Below are 23292 nucleotides of genomic sequence, written 5' to 3'. Positions count from 1 at the left end.
AAGGAAAATAATGAAATGGAAAAGGAAATGGGAAAGGCAAATGAGTGGGCAATTGGCGACCCGCTCACCTGTTTCACCCCAGGGCAAAGCACCCAAACACTGTCAGTCTTAGACGTTTGGCAGCAGACTTCCAGAGCTCAGACACAAGGCCCTAGCGTAAGCTGGCCACTCCGGCGGAGGTAGCAGGCGTTGCCACACCGCAAACAGAGGCAGCCAGGGGGGAGAAACTGCCCTTACCATTAGGGACATTTTGGGCATGACTCTAGCCAGGAAGCGAACTGGCAGAGAAGAGATGCTGGCACCACCACCAGCAGCAGCATTGAAAAGGCGAATGAGTGGGCAATTGGCGACCCACTCACCTGTTTCACCCCAGGGCAAAGCACCCAAACACTGTCAGTCTTAGACGTTTGGCAGCAGACTTCCAGAGCTCAGACACAAGGCCCTAGCGTAAGCTGGCCACTCCGGCGGAGGTAGCAGGCGTTGCCACACCGCAGACAGAGGCAGCCAGGGGGGAGAAACTGCCCTTACCATTAGGGACATTTGATTCATGACACTAGCCAGGAAGCGAACTGGCATCGAAGAGACACTGGCACCACCACCAGCAGCAGAATTGGGAAAGGCGAATGAGTGGGCAATTGGCGACCCACTCACCTGTTTCACCCCAGGGCAAAGCACCCAAACACTGTCAGTCTTAGACGTTTGGCAGCAGACTTCCAGAGCTCAGACACAAGGCCCTAGCGTAAGCTGGCCACTCCGGCGGAGGTAGCAGGCGTTGCCACACCGCAGACAGAGGCAGCCAGGGGGGAGAAACTGCCCTTACCATTAGGGACATTTGATTCATGACACTAGCCAGGAAGCGAACTGGCATCGAAGAGACACTGGCACCACCAGCAGCAGCAGCAGCAGCAGAATTGGGAAAGGCGAATGAGTGGGCAATTGGCGACCCACTCACCTGTTTCACCCCAGGGCAAAGCACCCAAACACTGTCAGTCTTAAACGTTTGGCAGCAGACTTCCAGAGCTCAGACACAAGGCCCTAGCGTAAGCTGGCCACTCCGGCGGAGGTAGCAGGCGTTGCCACACCGCAGACAGAGGCAGCCAGGGGGGAGAAACTGCCCTTACCATTAGGGACATTTGATTCATGACACTAGCCAGGAAGCGAACTGGCATCGAAGAGACACTGGCACCACCAGCAGCAGCAGCAGCAGCAGAATTGGGAAAGGCGAATGAGTGGGCAATTGGCGACCCACTCACCTGTTTCACCCCAGGGCAAAGCACCCAAACACTGTCAGTCTTAAACGTTTGGCAGCAGACTTCCAGAGCTCAGACACAAGGCCCTAGCGTAAGCTGGCCACTCCGGCGGAGGTAGCAGGCGTTGCCACACCGCAGACAGAGGCAGCCAGGGGGGAGAAACTGCCCTTACCATTAGGGACATTTGATTCATGACACTAGCCAGGAAGCGAACTGGCATCGAAGAGACACTGGCACCACCAGCAGCAGCAGCAGCAGCAGAATTGGGAAAGGCGAATGAGTGGGCAATTGGCGACCCACTCACCTGTTTCACCCCAGGGCAAAGCACCCAAACACTGTCAGTCTTAAACGTTTGGCAGCAGACTTCCAGAGCTCAGACACAAGGCCCTAGCGTAAGCTGGCCACTCCGGCGGAGGTAGCAGGCGTTGCCACACCGCAGACAGAGGCAGCCAGGGGGGAGAAACTGCCCTTACCATTAGGGACATTTGATTCATGACACTAGCCAGGAAGCGAACTGGCAGAGAAGAGACACTGGCACCACCACCAGCAGCAGAATTGGGAAAGGCGAATGAGTGGGCAATTGGCGACCCACTCACCTGTTTCACCCCAGGGCAAAGCACCCAAACACTGTCAGTCTTAGACGTTTGGCAGCAGACTTCCAGAGCTCAGACACAAGGCCCTAGCGTAAGCTGGCCACTCCGGCGGAGGTAGCAGGCGTTGCCACACCGCAGACAGAGGCAGCCAGGGGGGAGAAACTGCCCTTACAATTAGGGACATTTTGGGCATGACTCTAGCCAGGAAGCGAACTGGCAGAGAAGAGATGCTGGCACCACCACCACCACCACCACCACCACCAGCAGCATTGAAAAATTGGAAAGGCGAATGAGTGGGCAATTGGCGACCCACTCACCTGTTTCACCCCAGGGCAAAGCACCCAAACACTGTCAGTCTTAGACGTTTGGCAGCAGACTTCCAGAGCTCAGACACTAGGCCCTAGCGTAAGCTGGCCACTCCGGCGGAGGTAGCAGGCGTTGCCACACCGCAGACAGAGGCAGCCAGGGGGGAGAAACTGCCCTTACCATTAGGGACATTTGATTCATGACACTAGCCAGGAAGCGAACTGGCATCGAAGAGACACTGGCACCACCAGCAGCAGCAGCAGCAGCAGAATTGGGAAAGGCGAATGAGTGGGCAATTGGCGACCCACTCACCTGTTTCACCCCAGGGCAAAGCACCCAAACACTGTCAGTCTTAGACGTTTGGCAGCAGACTTCCAGAGCTCAGACACAAGGCCCTAGCGTAAGCTGGCCACTCCGGCGGAGGTAGCAGGCGTTGCCACACCGCAAACAGACGCAGCCAGAGGGGAGAAACTGCCCTTACCACTAGGGACATTTTGGGCATGACTCTAGCCAGGAAGCGAACTGGCAGAGAAGAGATGCTGGCACCACCACCACCACCAGCAGCAGCATTGAAAAATGGGAAAGGCGAATGAGTGGGCAATTGGCGACCCACTCACCTGTTTCACCCCAGGGCAAAGCACCCAAACACTGTCAGTCTTAGACGTTTGGCAGCAGACTTCCAGAGCTCAGACACAAGGCCCTAGCGTAAGCTGGCCACTCCGGCGGAGGTAGCAGGCGTTGCCACACCGCAGACAGAGGCAGCCAGGGGGGAGAAACTGCCCTTACAATTAGGGACATTTTGGGCATGACTCTAGCCAGGAAGCGAACTGGCAGAGAAGAGATGCTGGCACCACCACCAGCAGCAGCATTGAAAAGGCGAATGAGTGGGCAATTGGCGACCCACTCACCTGTTTCACCCCAGGGCAAAGCATCCAAACACTGTCAGTCCTTGGCGTTTGGGAGCGGACTTCCAGAGCTCAGACACAAGGCCCTAGCGTAAGCTGGCTACATTGGCGGAGGTAGCAGGCGTTGCCACACCGCAGCAAGTGCAACCAGGGGGGAGAAACTGCCCTTACCATAAGGGACAATTAAGGCATGACACTAGCCAGGAAGCGAACTGGCAGAGAAGAGATGCTGGCACCACCAGCAGCAGCAGCAGCAGCAGCAGCATTGGAAAAGGCAAATGAGTGGGCAATTGGCGACCCACTCACCTGTTTCACCCCAGGGCAAAGCATCCAAACACTGTCAGTCCTTGGCGTTTGGGAGCGGACTTCCAGAGCTCAGACACAAGGCCCTAGCGTAAGCTGGCTACATTGGCGGAGGTAGCAGGCGTTGCCACACCGCAGCAAGTGCAACCAGGGGGGAGAAACTGCCCTTACCATAAGGGACAATTAAGGCATGACACTAGCCAGGAAGCGAACTGGCAGAGAAGAGATGCTGGCACCACCAGCAGCAGCAGCAGCAGCAGCAGCAGCAGCAGCATTGGAAAAGGCAAATGAGTGGGCAATTGACGACCCGCTCACCTGTTTCACCCCAGGGCAAAGCATCCAAACACTGTCAGTCCTTGGCGTTTGGGAGCGGACTTCCAGAGCTCAGACACAAGGCCCTAGCGTAAGCTGGCTACATTGGCGGAGGTAGCAGGCGTTGCCACACCGCAGCAAGTGCAACCAGGGGGGAGAAACTGCCCTTACCATAAGGGACAATTAAGGCATGACACTAGCCAGGAAGCGAACTGGCAGAGAAGAGATGCTGGCACCACCAGCAGCAGCAGCAGCAGCAGCAGCAGCAGCAGCAGCATTGGAAAAGGCAAATGAGTGGGCAATTGACGACCCGCTCACCTGTTTCACCCCAGGGCAAAGCATCCAAACACTGTCAGTCCTTGGCGTTTGGGAGCGGACTTCCAGAGCTCAGACACAAGGCCCTAGCGTAAGCTGGCTACATTGGCGGAGGTAGCAGGCGTTGCCACACCGCAGCAAGTGCAACCAGGGGGGAGAAACTGCCCTTACCATAAGGGACAATTAAGGCATGACACTAGCCAGGAAGCGAACTGGCAGAGAAGAGATGCTGGCACCACCAGCAGCAGCAGCAGCAGCAGCAGCAGCAGCAGCAGCATTGGAAAAGGCAAATGAGTGGGCAATTGACGACCCGCTCACCTGTTTCACCCCAGGGCAAAGCATCCAAACACTGTCAGTCCTTGGCGTTTGGGAGCGGACTTCCAGAGCTCAGACACAAGGCCCTAGCGTAAGCTGGCTACATTGGCGGAGGTAGCAGGCGTTGCCACACCGCAGCAAGTGCAACCAGGGGGGAGAAACTGCCCTTACCATAAGGGACAATTAAGGCATGACACTAGCCAGGAAGCGAACTGGCAGAGAAGAGATGCTGGCACCACCAGCAGCAGCAGCAGCAGCAGCAGCAGCAGCAGCAGCATTGGAAAAGGCAAATGAGTGGGCAATTGACGACCCGCTCACCTGTTTCACCCCAGGGCAAAGCATCCAAACACTGTCAGTCCTTGGCGTTTGGGAGCGGACTTCCAGAGCTCAGACACAAGGCCCTAGCGTAAGCTGGCTACATTGGCGGAGGTAGCAGGCGTTGCCACACCGCAGCAAGTGCAACCAGGGGGGAGAAACTGCCCTTACCATAAGGGACAATTAAGGCATGACACTAGCCAGGAAGCGAACTGGCAGAGAAGAGATGCTGGCACCACCAGCAGCAGCAGCAGCAGCAGCAGCAGCAGCAGCAGCATTGGAAAAGGCAAATGAGTGGGCAATTGACGACCCGCTCACCTGTTTCACCCCAGGGCAAAGCATCCAAACACTGTCAGTCCTTGGCGTTTGGGAGCGGACTTCCAGAGCTCAGACACAAGGCCCTAGCGTAAGCTGGCTACATTGGCGGAGGTAGCAGGCGTTGCCACACCGCAGCAAGTGCAACCAGGGGGAGAAACTACCTTAAACATTAGAGAGAAAAAATTTAACTTTCCAAGCTAAGAGCTGGGTAACCCAATTTGGGCAGATTGAATTTAAGAAAGGCAATCTGCTCCATCAGATGAGGTGCCATGCGTGAGCGCTGTGGACTCAGTATGTTTCCAGTCATAGAAAACACGCGCTCACTTTGAACAGTGGTTGGCGGACATGATAGAAGCTGCTGCGCAACCCATGAGAGTGCAGGCCACACACTCTTCTTTTCATCCCAGTAGCTAAGAGGATCAACATTAGGAGCAGAAGGAACTTCACAGAGGTAAAGTTTGACCATTTCAGCAGCACTACTCTCCTTTCTGCTGCTAGCTCTGTCAGATGGTCCAACTATACTGCCAAGTGCCTCTTCCCAAAACGCAGCTGCTCCACTCAGCTGTGTTGTGCTGCTTGTGGCACTGCTGCTGATGCTGCTGCTAGGGGTAGCAGACCACATCATCTCTTCCTCCTCCTGCACCTCACCCTCCTCGGACAGCATTCCCATTTTACGCTGCCAGTCACGCACCTTGTTGACCAATTGCTCCCGGTAGCTACTGAGAACATTGAATTTCAAAGCTAGCTTTCCCTTAATTCTTGGATCACAAAGGCACGCTAGCATCATTTCGGGACTCTCTTCCATTCGCTTGCGAAGGTGTACTTTTAGCAGATCCTTCAGCTTCCTGACTATGGCTGCTACGTCAGGATGTAGAGTGCCACCTTGAACAGCCTCACGGTTTCCAAGGAACACATCCATCTTGCTGCCTAGATGGGAGAACACTGGGATTACCTGGGCCAGACTGGCAGTGTTTGAGCTTAAATTTTCTGTGGCATCCCTGAATGGTTTAAGGACTGCCACTAGCTGGGCGATCACTGTCCAATCCTCCCTATTCAATGGAGAGGTAATCCCAATATTGTGCTCTGAGGCAAGATTATGGATTGCCCTCTGCTGCTCCAAAATCCTCTCTAGCATGTCTAACGTGGAGTTCCACCGTGTACTGACATCCTGACGTAGGCAGTGTACGGGAAGACCTGACCTCTCTTGCTCTTCCCTCAAAAGTTGGCTAGCCTTAACACTATGGTGAAAGTGCCCAGCGATCTTTCTGCAGCGGGACAGAACTACTGCTGCCACATTAGTTCCTTCTGACATTGCTGCCTTCACTACAAGATGGATGATGTGGGCTGCACAGCGCACACCAACAATATGACCATCTCGCAGCGCTTTCACCATATTGGCACCTCCGTCAGTTACCACAAAACCAACTTCAACATTGGTGCCCGCCTCTGCTCCCACCCAAAGGCTAAACATTTTCCTCATCGCATGCAGAATGTTTTGGGAAGTGTGCTTTTCATCCATCACTTCTGCATGGAGAAGGAAAGATCGGTAGCCTGCTGCAGCAGCTTCCTTAGACACACCGGGCTGCCACCAGTGTGCTGTCAAAGAAAGAAAGGCATGCTGGCCGCTAGGTGCACTCCACAAATCTGTAGTGAAATGAACAGACTGACCAGCAGCCTTGGAAAGCTCCTCTTTCACTGCTGCAACACAGGACCGATACAATGAGGGGACAATGTTCCTGCTGAAAGTGGAACGTGACGGAACTGTATATTGTGGAGCCACAGCCGCCATCAATTGTTTGAAAGGCTCCCCTTCGATCATAGAGAAGGATGCCCCTCCAACAGCAATGAACTGACCAATCAGTCGCGTTACTTTATTGGCCTGCTGTTTGGGCATTGACCTTTTGGATTGGAATGCCACAAATTGTTCCAGGGTGGGCTGGACATGCAGTGCTCCAACCTGCCTTGGTCTCTGGCTGCCAGCACTAGTTGCTGCTGCTGCTGCTGCTGCTATTGGCTCAGAAGAAGAAGCTGTTGGGGTTTTTCCACGGCCACCAGCTATGCTGCCTGCACTAAGTTTTACCTCTGCATCTTTCCCCAATAGCACAGCGTTGTGTTGAGTGCTGAGGTGATGCTTCATGCTAGCACTGGTAAAATGGCCAGACACTTTCCCTCTGCTTATTAGCTTCCCACAATGTTTGCACTTTCCATAGCGCCCTTCTTCAACATTTTCAAAGTGCTCCCAAATTGGGGCGCGCATAGCCTTGGAGTGTGCCTTGGGTGCTGCTCTTACTGCTCGGGGTGGATCAACAGAGGCAGAACTAGTGGTGGTGGGACTGGTGGTAACAGTACTGGCCATAGTGGGACTGCTAATTGCTTTAGATTTGCTAGGTTTTGCTGCTGCTGCTGGTGGTGGTGATGGTGATGATCGTAGCGGAGAAGGTGGAGGCTCAGGGGAAAATTGTGCACTAGTCATTTGGACACTGCTCCCTGAGGAATCTGATTCCTGACCACTCATCTCCTCTACTTCCTCTGGCTCATAGTCTAGCTCTTCATTAGCCAGATCGAATGGAATTCCTGCTAGGCTGGAGCTAAGACTGATATCGTCGTGAGACTCGTGACTAGTAGTAGTGCGAGCAGGAAGAATAGACTCTGCACTTGGCCTCTCAGTCTCAGGCTCCTCTGCTACCTCGCTAGGTGGAGTTCCACTATGTGTAGCCCTCTCTCTAACTGTCTTTACAAAAATTTTGTAAGGACTTGGTGGCTTGCTAGAGGTACTAGGAGGACATGGCGTGGCGGTACCAGTGGGAACAGTAGGCGCAGCACTAGTGGTGGTAGAGGCGGGGGTGGTGGTGGTGGTGGTTTTCCCTACAAAGGAATGAGATCGCTTTGGTTTGGGACCCCTCTGAGTCTTGCTGCTAATTTGGCTCTGCTTGGTACCTTGCATGCTGCTGGTGGATGGGGAAGATGCTGCTTGGGGCAAAAGGCACTTCTTTTTAGTCACTGGGCTGGTACTACTTGTGCTACCCTTTAACTTTGAACGTGCTTCTGGTGCTTTAGGCTTTCCGTAAAAAACCATAGAGCTTGTGGGCCTAGCCGCACTACTACTGCCTGCTTTTGGTGCCTTTCCTTTACTTGATGATCCTTCAAGCAATGCTTCCCCAAATGATAAGCGAGAGCTTGGCCTACTTGGCCGACTAGACTGACGCAAAGGCTGCATCTTAGAGCTGGTGGTGGTGCTGGTGGTGGTGCTGGTGGTGGTGGTGGTGGTGGTGGTGGTGGTAGATGGAGCTTGTCCCTCCTTAGTCCCAAAAGGAGGATCCATTTCAAATTTTGTGTTGTGTGTGTAGTGTAGTGTAGTGTAGTGTAGTGTAGTGTTTAAAAAACTATAAAAAAAAAATAAAAAAATAAAAATAAAAAAAAGGAAAAACGAATTAAAGACAAAAAAATTAGAGGAAGTTCTCTTCAGTGCTACTGCTTAAAAAGTAAAACTATGCACTACTGCACTGTGCTGTGTGCAATCTGCCAAAATCCTAAAGTTATTTAAATTATTAACTCAAGATTAACTATTTAATAACTAGCAGTATTTTATTTTTAATTTGAATTTACACGGGCCTAAGAGCTTAGCCTACTACTATGCTAGCCTAAAGCTATATTTCCTTACTATAAGTCTACCTCTAGGCAGACGCTCTCAAACCCACTAAGCTAAAGTGAGGTTAAATCAGATTCAGTATATGATTTATTAATTAATATTAAGTTATATAATATTAATAGATTAGAACTAATTTACTTATATATTATGTATTATAGATAGAAGAATATAGATTATGAATTAGAATTTAGAATTAGAATTACTTATATTATAGATTATGAATTAGAATATTATTATTTATAATATATTATAGATTAAGATTAAAGAAGATTAGAATTATTTTAGTACTACAGCTAGTAGCTTGAAGCTTTGCTTAGTACAGCTCGTCACAGTCAATTTTTCTTGAAAAGAATTAGAAATAAAATAAAATGTCACAGCAAAACAGTTATCTTCACTGCTTGCTGCACTCACTAGCCCAACAAGTTCACTTCACTGATGGACTGAGGTGAGCAAAACACTAAGGGTACTTTTAATAAAATTGAAATAAAATGTAAAATAAATGAGAAAATCTTTGCAAAACAGTTAACGTCACTGCTTGCTGATCAAAAAAAAACACAGCACTTATGCGGCTGCACTCACTAGCCCAACAAGTTCACTTCACTGATGGACTGAGGTGAGCAAAACAAATGAAATAAAATGAAAGATTAATTAAGAAAAATTGACTTGGTCTCTTACTGTTGCTAAAACAAAGCACAAACTATAGAGCTGCAGCACCAGTACTAATAAGATTAGCTGAACTATACGCTAGTAGTAATTAATTAATATTATTACTTTTATTTATAGCTAATTTAATTAACTATTAAGATAAGAAAGAATTAGAGAATTATTGATATTACTGATTTTAGATTAGACACTAGTAGATGTTCTGAATGTCTACAGTACACTCTACACTAGTATACTATTACTAACTATAACTGACAAATATATATATTTTATAATGAATTCAATTATTAATTATATTAATTAATATTACTGATTTTAAATTAGACACTAGTAGATGAATGTCTACAGTACACTCTACACTAGTATACTATAGTATATATATATATATGACTGACAAATATATATATATATATAATATTATAATGAACTATTAAATTATAGATTCTATTAAATTGTAATTTATAAATTCTATTTAATTTATTTAAGCAGGACAGGCAATAGGCACTAGTGCCAGCCCAGGGCAAGGGCACCCCAGTGCCACTGAGGCACTGGGTGCACTGTCAACTCAACAGCACTTACACTAAAGTTGATGACAAATTAATTTTAAAAAAATTAAATTAATCAAATTATTATTATTAAATTAATTATATTAAGTAGCACTGAAGTGAGGATGAAGTACACTGTGAGAAAGGCTTACCAGTCTCACACAGAACAGAACAATCTCTCTCTGTAACGCTCGGATGCAGCACAGCAGTGTTGCCAAAGCAGTCACAGCGAAAAATGAATGGATCTCTCAGGCAAGCTCTGGTCTTATAAAGGCGCCTTCAGAATTCAAAAAACAGCAGCACAGGCATTGGACGAGACCCTTAGCGTTACGTCACAAGAGTGAGCTGATTGGACAGACGAGGATCAGCTCACTCCTGTTTGAAATTTTGGCGGTTGCGCGGCAAAAACGAAGACGATCACGAAGAATCTTCGATTCTTCGTGATTGTGAGTCTTCGTCTTCGCCTACGGTTTGCCGGCACTGTATTCTGTTCTACGTTCCTTCGGAACGAACAAAAAAACGGCCTCTTCGTGCTCGTTTTCATGTTCGCCCGAAGACGAATGCACAAGTCTACTCTTACCTAAATCTTCCCACCACCCAATTATTTGGTAGTTTAGTGATTCCCATCAGGGTGGTATCTCAGTGTGCTCCTGTCCTGATGGGTATGTTTTGGTGGAGATTGGGTTGATGAGTGTATGGGGCGGGATGTCATTATCAAGGGTGTGTGTGTTTGTAATGTGTTGGGATGTTATGAAGACAACGACTGTATATTAAACTGTGGCCAAAATTTTAACCATAATCAAGGTGTTGGTGTATTTATTTACGTGGGGTGGGGCGGGGAGGGAATGAATCCCGTGCCAACAAATTGACAATGCAATAGTCGTTTCTAGTGCTGCATTTAGTTACAAAAGTGTTACATTTAGTATAGGTGCAGCAGCATCTTTAAGGTAGCAACCCTACATCTTGACAAACAATTAACTATCATAACTGGTTCTTCTTGTTAAGACCTAGATCAGATCATTGCCTTAATCAGAATCATAAATAATACAAACCTGAACAAGCTGAAAATGGGAATTGCTTTGCTTGTACATTCTTTTACTCATATACCACCATAAACAAATTTAAAAAAATCATCTATAGACCTTGCATATTGTGCTTTAGCCAAAAAAGTAAAGTTTAGTTAGATTGATCTGAAAGTACTCCTTAGAAAATGATGGTGTTATGTTAAAAACATGCACAAGACGAGTTGGTTTCCAGATAGTGTACTATTTTCATCTAATGCCCCATATTCATACAGTATAGCAGTAACAGCACTGGCAAGTGTTAAGGTTTGAACTGGACTCCAGGTCTATTTGGGCATTTTGTTCACATAAATCACAACAATATTTTCTTTAAGTCAAATTATCTAGTATTTGGGCAATGAAAAACAAAAAAGGTATTAACACATATTTACATTTAAGTTAACACAATCGCGCTAACACACACTCTATCACTTACACTCTCATGCTAAGCACACGTTCCCTCTAAAAGACACTTACACACACACTCATATATGAGCTAGCACACAATTACACATTTCAGCTAACACCCCCTCTAAAACACACATACCCTTGCATGCTAAACACACACTCCTTCTAACACGCATTCCCTCTAACACACCCTTGTGCTAACACACCCTCACACATACACTCATTCTAACACACACACATACTTAAACAGTTACACATACACATTCATACACACACATACTCCTGTTAACACACGTTTACACATACACATTAGTGCTAACATACATTTCCTCTAACACATATATACACATACACACTCATGGTAAAACACATTTACACATACACCCCCTCCCTCATACACATACCTACAGATACACACTCCCCCCCCACACACACACTCACACACACTTATAACCCCAAGCCTTTGAAGAAAGGTATTTATACTGGAGTCCAGTATTTCATACCAGCCACCTGACAACGCTAAACACATAATATTATTCATGTAATAATCGCTCATGGCATTTAGTTGAAACAATCCTGAGGTGTTTCATGTGTTGTCGTACACTCGGAGTTACCCCTCCTCCATTCAGAGTCAGAGGGCGGAACCTAGTCTCTTCCGGAACTATTCTCTGCACATCCTTGTTTTTAAGCCGAGGGGATCTCGACAGCACACAGCGAAGTGTCAAATAGGTTCTGCTTTTTTTGGGGGGGCACCTGACAGCGGGTGAGTGAGAAGAATGAATAAGAAGCGGCGAGCGCGGACTCTCGGTTAATTCGCTATGATTCTGTGTGAGTTCACATGTTAGTCTCCATTACATTAAAACCCTTATGACCCCCTAAGATTGTTTTGACGGGATCTGCTGATGACAGCACAAGACCATTTGAATATATTGGTGTTTACATTCGCCGCTACCGCTTCTGCCGAGAAGCTGTTCCAGTTACCCCCCACCCTTGTAGCAAAGTAAAAGTTACTTTCATTTTGCATTTATTTTCCTTTTTAAACGCTTTATTAAACGCTGAATGGGTGTCCTTGATCTGCACGGGAGTTTGGCAATGAATTTGAAGGGCTTAGTCAGCTGAGGCAATGGCTGTCAACAGGAATAACCACTAATGTAATAAAAGTTTCTTAGTACGCTTGTAAATAAAAATTGGGTTCATTAGAGCGTGGAGGATTATCGCTCCTAATTTTAGATGCTGTTAATTTGTCGTTACACATTTATAGTAAAATGATGACATCGTTACATAGACAGGATGCTTATGTTTTAATCCAAATAATATTGGGTACGTAGAAATGTGTTATTTTTGATCATTTACACTATTCCTGCACCCATTTCTTAAAACACACATATATACTCTACTGTTCAAAAGTTTGGGGTCACTTAGATATTTCATTATTTTATTTTTATTTTTTTGGAAATGAAAGCAAATTTTGTCTATTAAAATAACATTAAATGGATGAGAAATAAAGAATAGATGTTGTTAATATTGTAACTGACTATTGTAGCTGGAAACGGCTGATTGTTAGAATGGAATATCTTTATAGACATACAGAGGCCCTTTATCACTCCCATCACTACTGTGTTCCAATGGAACATTGTGATCACTAATTAACATTTTACAGTAATCCAGCATTATCATTATCATCATGTATACTAGTAGCAGGGCCCCGTTTACCTAATGTATCGGTTTCTCTTAGTCCGTCAGCTCTATTTTTGTCATACCCCTTGAATATATGTATTGTATTAAGCGCTGCGTAAATTGTTGGTGCTATATAAATAAAAGATGATCATAATAAGTAACCCTGTCTGTGTTGAGCCAGGCCACAACATCACTAGTCTTAAGCCTTAAGGCTTAATGATTAAACTCTTTGCTCTGTCATGGACAGTCTGATGTCCCCTCGTTAATACAACATCAACTATTAGATAAAAAAGACATATAAAGACATGTCTATATATTTTTTTCAGGCAGGGATGTATATTCAGCAGTGGGGCTGTGTGTGATGGGGGGGGGGGTCCAGTGTGATGAGCCAGGGTCCTGTCTGATGTCTTAAGCCCTCCATGCAGTACTTGAGTCATGATGTCTAGAAAGAGACAGGTGCGTCTTTTGCTGCTGTCAGTATCAGTCTGCAGATATTGCATATGGTGTGATATATCACTACAGCCTAAATATACTGCCATCATTAATTTCTATTTTGCCTGGTTACTGAACTACTTGGATTTTGCCTTTTTTTAGGTTTACAAATCCCTTTGAAGCTGCATTGTCACTTTGAACCCTTGGACAGCAAGATTCTACATTGCGGAGGACGAGGGTTCGAGCTGCCACGCTTTCCGATGTAGCCTTGAGTAGAATAAAGTCACGTGGGGTAAAGTTACGCAATAAAGGCAGCAAAGGAAGAATGTAGCCTTCTACCCTAATTGACCTTTGTAGTTTTACACCGGCAAAGTACTGATAAACCTCTGCAAAAGAGATATTAGCTTTGGAGCTATGAAGCAGATCCTTATTTTGAAATATCTGAATATACCCCATTAAAAGAAAATGTCCCATTCAGAGAGCAAGACCTTGGTTTTGGGGGTGCTTGCCGGTGCTGCCGGAATAAGCTTTGCACTGCTCTGGTGGAAAGGATTTAGAAAGCAGGTTAACGTCCAGCATTTGCTGAGACGATGGTCCTCTGCCAACAACTCTGCTGTGGTCCAGGACAACCATGGTGCGTCCGTAGTTCTGCACGGGAGGCAGCTTCAGATTCTGGAAAAGATCGGGAACCTCTTGGAAAGTGTAGAAGAGCTGAAGGAGGATGTGAAGTATTTAAAGGACACCATTCCTAAACTAGAAAAACAGATAAGAGATGAATTAAGGGGAAAGAATGAACACAAGAAGGCCAGCCCTCAGCACAAAAGAAAGAAAACTGAGTCAACTAAGGGAGAAGAGGAATACCCCAGCTCTGAGGAGGGTGAAGGAGGGTAAGTTGTAAAGGCCAGAAGTCTTTTTACAAGCCAGTTAATGTCACTTATAGGATAGGGAAGCTGTTCTTCTTTCTTTGCTTCAGTGTGTTATTGTTATAGCATATATGCTATATGTGTATGAATATATCACAGTACTCTGCAGCCCTAAGCCACAATAATGTTTACATAAACAAAAACGTGTATACAGATATAATCGCATCTGAAATGCATGGAGCGGGGGGGGTTGATATTTTTGTAAATTATGTGTATATTTGTCCAGCCCTGCTAAGTATGCCTTGCAATAAATGGGAAAAGACATCCCTCCAACAATATTAGGCTTTAGGAAATATGTACCTGTCTAATCTACTTATCGCTGAGCTCAGTTAAGTAGTAAAAAGCTTTATGTTAAATACCGGTATATTTATGTACAATATCGGAGCCCTACATCCTTTGACCTTGGATAAATTGTTTATTTAGGGAAAATAATAGATTTATAATATTATTATTATTATGATGGATCGATTTATATAGACCCATCATATTGCGCAGTGCTATACAATAAAATAATATGTAATTCCTGGTTCTCTGATTTTTGACCCAATGCCCTACTTTTCCAGCTTGCATCAATCCCAATGGCCTGACTGATCATATTAGTAATCAGATTGTTAATTACTATTTAAATACCATAATAAGTGGTGGGAAAATAGGAAACCACAATGGATAGCAAGCAAAATGTGTAATGATATAATGTATCTATATGCTATACTGTGTATAAGACATATATAGTAATCCCACTCAGTAACAGTTAGTGCTTTATTATTATTACATATTTCTCCTGCAGTTTAGAAATGTTATCTCGTATACTTGTACTTTGATCCATGTATGTGATGCCCGTTAAATAGTTTTTATCAATACACAGCAAATTCTTCTTTGGACTGTTTTTTAAAAGCATCTTAAACATAGGTCCACTTTCCTTGAACCCCTATTTTTTTAAATACTTACATTTTGGCTTTTCTTTTTTCCCGCTCTCCTCCGACGTGACGATCCTCTCCCCGTCACGAGGAACTCTTCTGTGAGCCCCGCCCCTTGAGCGTCATGTCTTGAAAGGGGCGGGACCAAGAACCTCACTGAGGCACTGCCACTCAGCAGCATGGTGTGTGAACGCCAGCCGCCTAACGCCTAAAAAAATTAACGTGGCCACGTCTTACCACCTCACCTTGCGGCCGCACATTGAAGTCCAGCGGGCCGCATTTGGCCTGCGGGCCGTGTGTTGGACACCCCTGACCTAGACCCCAGGACAAAATTCTCAGTCACCATGGTGACCTGGCGCCTGGGATTTGTCGAGCCCTGGTTTAATAATTCTTCTGCTCCCCCTCACATTTTGTTAAATGATAAAAAAATTAAGAATTATAATGTCTATTTTCGGAAGCATTATCACTCTGCAGCTTTTTTTCACACCTGCCTAAAACTTTTGCACAGTACTTAATACTTTGGGATTTTTGGGTAACATAGTTTCCGAAACTACTGATGTGGAAGGGAAGGGCTTCTTGTGGCAGCACACGGACGTATTTTCATGAGGCTCCGGCTATAAGAAGATGTTGCATCACGATGTTCTGAGAAAGTTGTATTAACGGCCCTCTTGGCCCCTCATCTTGCAGATACCTAACCGCTCACACTGACACAGAAACCGAGTCAGAAGGCGAGCAGGCGAGTCAACTTCGTACAAAAAGGACCGGTGCCGCAGAGGAGGAGGTAGCTCGGCTCCGTGAGATTCTCGATAAAGCAGACAAGAGCCATGCTGGCTGTGAGGCCGAAAAGCAGGAAGGGTTTAAGATGCTGCTTGACAACAAGGATAAGGTATTCACCAGATCACACCTCTGCTTTCTATTCCACCATATTGTTTTATTCTTTGTCTCTTCTATTCTTCTTATGGGTTTCTAATTAATACAATTATGCTCAGCAGCCACAGTTTTAACCAGGATTAAATAAACGACTGTAAATTCTCAGGTATAATACTCTTACTAAAGTGCTAAGCCCTACTTATATGACCTAAATATAGCTTCTGTTAAATTTGTACACATGTTTAATATAGCATTATGCGTGTCCTAATTTCTCTTTAAAAATGTACATGTTTTTTGCATTTAATCGCATAATTTATGTTTATCTTAGCTTATTTATCCTATTTGTTTGAAGTAGATGGACTTTAGTTGGGTTACTCTTCTGTAGATACGCTGGCAATTTCTTTCAGTTTTCATTTTTTTTCCCCCAGCGTGAAGATTGTGTTGAATTCCTTTGGAGATTAGCACGAGCCTACGGTGACATGTATTTTATTTCTAACGACAACGAAGAAAAGAAGACTTATGCGGCTGAAGGTGAGAATTTTTAGAATATGAAATATAAATAAATATCTTTAAATCCATAATTTAACTCCATGAGGAGTGTCCCAGCTCAGGTGAAATGAACCCCAGCTTCAGACCAAGCTATACACCATGAAGAATCAAGTTGTCCAGCATAATACGTAGTTCAGTCTGGGACTTTTCTGTTCATCTCTGCCTGGAAGTGAATTATCTATGGATTATGAAGGACCAAACAGGTCGTCATCTCAAGTGAAACTCACCACGGAAGCCCTTTATAACAAACAGATAAACATGTAAAGTATTTATCTCACCTCAAAAACCCAGTTTAGGAAATAAACCCCATGGACAGGTTTACTTACATACATAAAAAGGTTCCTTTTGGCAGAAATTAATTATCGAGTGATATAGTGATTGTGTTACTTATTGCTACATTAACTTTTATTTAAAAATGTTAATGTAGCAATAAGTAACAGAATCACTATATCACTTAATAATTAATTTCTGCCAAAAGGAACCTTTTTATGTATGTAAGTAAACCTGTCTATGGGGTTTATTTCCTAAACATTCTGGAAGTATGTAAATTTAAAAAAGGGTACCTCAATATAAAAAAGTTTTTCTAATTTGACAAATATTCCAATTTAAGGCTAAGCTTTTGATATTATAAACCCCCCCCCCTTTATAGAGTAAAAAAAAATACAAGACACCTAAGTAAGCCATGGGCAGCGCTATAGGGGTGAAAGGAAAATGATGAAGACTGATAAGGTGCAGGTCACAGCAGTTTAGTCTAAAATAGTTTAGCTAGTGTGAAAAGAATTTGGAGGGGGAGTGGGAGCGATAATTACGTTGTTAAAACAAAAACTCAGACATACATCTTTGGACAAATAAAGTGATGTCTGTTAAATCAGAAGAACGCATAAATTAGGATAAGACCAAGGAAATGTCAGTACTTTTATTTTGGGCTCATCAGTGGAGGGGTCGCTCTGCGTAAAGCCGTGGCCAAGCAGAATACAGCTATTATTTTCATTGTGTCTGTTAATGAAGTGTCTATGTAGGTTCATCACCCAGAGGAACCACTCCATTGAGGAACTCAAAATAAAAAATACTGAAGAGGAACTTTAAAAACGCAGAAGACACATAAACATTTGACAATAAGGATGATTATTTCAGCACTGAGGACACTGGATTAAACATGAACTTAATCTATTTTATACACTTATTTAACAGGCATCACTTTGTTTATTTCTCCAAAGATATTGGAGCACTACTGGACTAACACAGCCATCCCAACCTACATAACTATGAAAGCATATAAAATAATATAAATGACGGATTATGTGTCTCACATGTACCTTGTATGTGTTGTCAAGCTCATTATTTTTGGAATATTTTTACTGTAACATAATACATTTCTATCTATTTATCTCCACCTGCGTTGGTCATACACTAATATTTTTAGCTGTCTATATGTAGTAATGTATATGACATAATAAAACGATGATTTGGAGTTTAAACTCACCTCCTAACATAATGGGGAGCTTAATGTTTTAATGTGAGACAAGACTTAAAATGTGTTTGTACTCAAAAGTGATTGTTTATCTGTGTTCTAAACGGACCATTTCTTCCAGAATTTCTGTGTCAATTACATAGCTTTACGTTCCTTTTTTTTTAATCTCTTGCAGGAAAATGTGTTGCTGGGAAGGCAGTTGACTTAAACAACTCAAGTGCTGAAAGCCACAGATGGTACGATAACCGTAAATATTGTCTGTATTTCTAAAGGTTACAAAGTAATACACAGTATTATATGTTCAAATAAATAATGTTAGTTTCCTATGTTTCCATTGTGAGTTGCAGAGATTCAGGATATTATATTGGCCGCTGTAAGCATTGTAACCTTATTCTGTAGATGAATCCTGACCTGCTAGAATCGCACTTAATTCCAATGAATCAACAAGCTGCCTAAGCAGTTAAGATGTTGCAGTTAAGGTTTTGAAGTATGCAGGAAAGTTGTGTGCTCACTAACCAAAGGTTATTCATTATAAAAGGCATTAAGGAACGAACTGACCCTGCATAATGCATAGTCCAATGAAGTACCAAATCATGAAGTGACTAAGGAGATCTCACCGATAAGGGTTATATTCCATAAAATGGTGGTAATGTGCCGCGTGAAGCAGTCCTTGTACTTAAAGCTGCATTAATGTAGAAGAAAGCATTTTTTTTTGTTTTCTTCCTTGTGCCAATTTAACCCGTTAAAAGTTCATTTAGCTTTGATTAACCGGTTACTAGGGTATACATATTCATTTCAGAGAATCTGGCATACTGGTAAAATCAGTCCCACCCCGAGTGTGCATTCCCACCAATTTAAAAGAAGTTAATACATAAGGGGCGGTCACTGATTTTGCCGGGATACCAGATTCTCCGCGTCAATATGTACCCTGCCACTTGTAAAAAGTGTTAAGACTTCACTTTACGAGTGAGTGAAGTGTTTGAGCAATTAGTAAGTAGCAGGACCAGAGTTAATGAGAGGTGTTGTGCCTTCTGGCGCCATCTCTTTAAACAAAACAAAAAAGAGAACTGTCTGCAGCTGATAAAAAAAAAAAAAATCAGTTAATCACATGAGATCTTTTCATTACTGTAGGAATGAGCTCAGAGGTTCCTTTTAGGACTTAATATGTCCTGAGATTGTTGGCGACAGTAGGTATGCAACATGCCAGGCTTGTGAGTGGAATGCAAAGCTAATCATAGCTGTTTTATCTGCCTTCTCAAAAAACCCAGAATGAAAATCTGAACTCCCACAAAGGACCCTTAATCTGCAAATTGCCCGAGATTTTTTGTCCCAATGCGAACAACAAATGTGAACTTAAATTGAGTCTTTGCTGCTGCTTCTTTGGGTCTCCGAGTTAGTATCTTCAATCTGAGATGAAGGGACTAGTATTTGGTGATTTTATAGCTCATCTGTTAACATTTTTATTTTACAGGTTTGCTATAATGTGTGGCTACATGTCTGAGTTTGACACTGTACAGAATAAAATAAAAAATGGCTACCTGTTTAAGGTAAGTTGATTAAAGAGGTCACAGCTATTATTTTGTTAATATTTTCAGAAAGCTTGTGTTTCATCACGTTTTGCAGAATCCTGGTATTCTAGTTTTAAAATATAACGTTTAGGTCCAGAAAGGTTTAAATTTTGACTTTCCAAAGATTAAAGCTGTGAATGGAAACATTAAATTTTTGGGTTCTGTATTAAAAAGCTTTTGTTAGTAGTGTTCACTAGAGTGACATGGTCTGTATGGTACAACGTGTCCAACAAATGAGCAGATGGTAAAGTAAAGCTGCATCCGTGTAATATCTTATTGTTATTTCAGGAACATCTAGATAAAGCAATCGAGTTAAGTCCACAAGATCCTCTCCAGTATTACCTGCTAGGTAGATGGTGCTATGCGGTAAGTCATTTACAGTCAAACCAATTCCACAATAATAGTGTGTATCTATCTATATTTACAACAATAACATTGTCTACACTGTATTTCTGATCTATTTGATGTTATTTAAATGAACAAAATGTCAAAACAAGTACATTTTTAACTGACCTCAAACCTTTGACCAGTAGTGTGTATATGTACAGTGTATATGCGCACCGTTACCTATGCATGAACAGGCATTTCTGTGCTTTTGACTAATAATCTCATTGCTAAACCCTGCGTAGTTAGGTTTTTCACCGTTTCTTTGATAAAGTAGCCGGTTCTGTGTTTTGACTCAAATGACTATTACGTGTTCCTTGAGGAATTATGAATTTTATGTTGTTGAATAGTTATTTCTTGGAAGAGTCTAGACAATCAGCAGGTAGAATGACACCGGAACTGTTTAGTGTACAACATTTCTATAAATGTCTAGGAATGATTTCTTTTGAATGGCATGTATTCTGTTTGACAGGTATCACAGTTATCTTGGATTGAAAGAAAGGTTGCTGCTACCCTTTTCGGGAATCCTCCAACATCAACCATAGAAGAGGCCTTACACAATTTTCTAAAGGCAAATATTATATGTTAATTGTTATTTCACATCTATCGTGCCATTAAAAGCACTGTCTTCGTGACACTGTTGTGAAGCCGTCCCAAAAGGCGTAATTTACTAAGCTGTGATCATTTTTATTGGAGAGGAATTTCTCTTATGTGTTCCCAAAGACACTATACATCATGATGAAATGCAACAGATTCTCGGAGAGAAGAATACTTACACCTTATGAGCACAAAACAAGATACCCGTGGTTTAAGTTAGGTTTTAATATTAATCAAGAATGGCTATTTTGTGCTGTTTAAGTGTAGTATGTATTAGTTATTTCATATCTTTGTCATTCATTGGCAGAAACAACTTGCCCTTTTTCTCTTTTCTGAATATCTTTTGGCTTGTTTCTATTGCTTACATAACATTTCTTGCCAGTAATAACTATAATTCCTTTCCTCTGTAATTTATTGTTTCAATTGTATTTGTATTCTTTCCAAGGTTGAAGAAATGCATCCTGGGTACTCCAAATACAACTATGTGTTTTTGGCAAAGGTAACAAGAACATTTTGTTTTAGATTCTGATATCACCCACAAATATAGTATAATCGAATAGATTGTGGTTTATATGGTTTTCCTTTTCATTCTTACACTGTACTGTTTTCCTTTAGTGCTACAAAGATTTAGGACAAAAAGCCACAGCTTTGAAGTACTGTAAAAATGCTTTGGCCATTGCATCCATTACCAAAGAGGTGAGTGTTATGAGCAAAACACCAGATAATTATACGGCGGGGACATTTTCTTGATTTACAAAGCAATGAAACGTCAGGGAAATTTTACTTACGTACGTCCATAGGGGACTGAAGGGGTTACATGAACCCGTTTCTTTGCTTGATAATGAGTCTGCATACAACACCATGCTGTATGTCACCAAAAGGAGGTTTTCTACCATCTTGACATATTGTATCGAGAGGTATATAATCTTGCAACAGTATATTGGAAAGAGCAAATATTTCTGTGCCAGTGATAGCTAAGCTATGGTACAGTTGCCATTATGGTCCAAATGGTAGACTGACCACTATGGGGTATTAAAACCACAGCAGCTGGAGTTTGAGGATATTCATTGCTTTACTATTTTTCCTTACATTTGAAGAAGGAACCCCAGAGGTCTTGAAAGCTTATGCAACTGTAAAAATACCGTATTTGCTCGAAAGTAAGACATATATTCAAGGTCGTTTTATAATCCAACCTCAAATCGAGGTCTGACTATAAGATTAAGATCCAGACCCCCCTCAGCGCTGCGGGGGACCTGGATCCTCCTCTCTGGCAGTCGGTGAACATCTGCACGATACGCTTAGACAACCACCGCTGCTGCCGGCACTTCCTCAGGGCCTTCTATGACTAAGTGCCGGCATGACATGACCTTTCGGTGCTCCATCATTCCAGCGGAAGTGCAATGCTTGCAGACATTCACCGGCTGCCAGAGGGAAGGATCCCCTGCAGCGCTGTAGGGGACCCTGGTTCCCTATATGCGCATAGACAACCTCCGCTTCCGCTCAGCACTTCCGCTGGGGCTTTTATGATGGAGCACATGACCTTCTGGTGCTCAGTCATAGAAGCCCGGGCGGAAGCGCCAGGTAGCAGCGGAGGTTGTCTACAAACGTAGTGCAGACGTCAACCGGCTGCCCCCACTAGGCATTTCTGGAGGGCAGAGTGGCATATAAAGGGGTATGTGGCATATAAGGGGGTATAGGGCATATCTGGGGGGCTGATGTGCATAACAATGGGTAGATGTGCATAACTGGAGGGCAGGTTTTATTAAATATGAAAAAATAGTTTACATGTGAATTAATATTTACTAGTAAAACTTTTTTCCTATATGGTAGTCTTATATTCAGGCTTCTACTTTTTTCCTAAATTAATATTCACATTTTGGGGGTCGTCTTATAATCGAGCAAGTGCTGTACAATGAATTTAACTGCTCAAAAATGTCATACATACTTTCCTATTTTTTCAGGATAGTGATGCCCAAAAAGATTTGGAAGTCCTAATGGCATCCCTTAGTCCCTGAGGCTCTTGTAAAGAAACATTCCACAACAAAATGCATACAAGATCACAACAGTTTGAAAAAAAAACGCTGCTGAAATATTTACAAGATGGCTGTTACAGGATTTTGTAAATAACTACAACACAACCAAACGTTTGATCATTCATTGGAAATCGGGTTTTCTTATAAACATCTTTCACCTCAGCAAGATGAAATCTTATGATGTATTGTCTTGATTAGTATCTTTATGAAAAATAATGCCCTTAATAAACAGATGTATAGACTGAAAGACTTTAAAGGTAAATATTATGGAGTCTGCCTCTTTTAATTATTACCTCCATGACTTTTAAATATATGTGAATATGCAAATGTATTTTAACAATAAAATAAATTACTGTTTGAGTAATAATTACAGTAATAGCACAATAAAAGATTTAAGAAATAAATATTAGGTCTGTGTTTGTACATTTATTAAAGGAGTATGTGTGAATGGAGAAGCCATATGTGAAAACCTAAGTACACCTTATGATTCAATAGCTTGTAGAACCACCTTTAGCAGATATAACTTGAAGTAATTTTTTTCTGCATGACTTTATGAGCCTCTCACGTCGTGGTGGAGGAATTTTGTCCCACTCTTCTTTCCAATGTTGTTTCA

General features: G+C 43.2%; 1 protein-coding gene across 1 annotated transcript; it reads left to right on the top strand.

Annotated features, from left to right (window-relative positions):
* The first annotated feature begins 11937 nt into the window (after nucleotides 1–11937).
* RMDN2 (regulator of microtubule dynamics 2) lies at nucleotides 11938–23083 on the top strand. Its single transcript, XM_053459470.1, has 11 exons — nucleotides 11938–12086; nucleotides 13530–14254; nucleotides 15895–16093; nucleotides 16506–16608; nucleotides 18273–18333; nucleotides 19569–19644; nucleotides 19954–20031; nucleotides 20522–20620; nucleotides 21092–21145; nucleotides 21262–21342; nucleotides 22608–23083. The coding sequence occupies exons 2-11, from the start codon at nucleotides 13833–13835 to the stop codon at nucleotides 22659–22661; spliced, it is 1227 nt and encodes a 408-aa protein (XP_053315445.1). The 5' UTR covers nucleotides 11938–12086; nucleotides 13530–13832; the 3' UTR covers nucleotides 22662–23083.
* The last annotated feature ends 209 nt before the right edge of the window (nucleotides 23084–23292 follow it).

This window comes from Spea bombifrons, chromosome 3 (assembly GCF_027358695.1).
Source record: "Spea bombifrons isolate aSpeBom1 chromosome 3, aSpeBom1.2.pri, whole genome shotgun sequence".
Taxonomy (NCBI): Eukaryota; Metazoa; Chordata; class Amphibia; order Anura; family Pelobatidae; genus Spea; species Spea bombifrons.
Note: the sequence above shows the minus strand (reverse complement) of the source record. Positions and strands in the feature narration are given on the sequence as shown.

Excerpts from the sequence above, each read along its gene's own strand:
- RMDN2 (XM_053459470.1), top strand. The coding sequence starts at position 13,833 with ATGTCCCATTCAGAGAGCAAGACCTTGGTTTTGGGGGTGCTTGCCGGT. Across the intron at positions 18,334-19,568 it reads AGTGCTGAAAGCCACAGATG|GTTTGCTATAATGTGTGGCT; the intron begins GTACGATAACCG and ends TTTATTTTACAG. Across the intron at positions 21,146-21,261 it reads ACTATGTGTTTTTGGCAAAG|TGCTACAAAGATTTAGGACA; the intron begins GTAACAAGAACA and ends GTTTTCCTTTAG.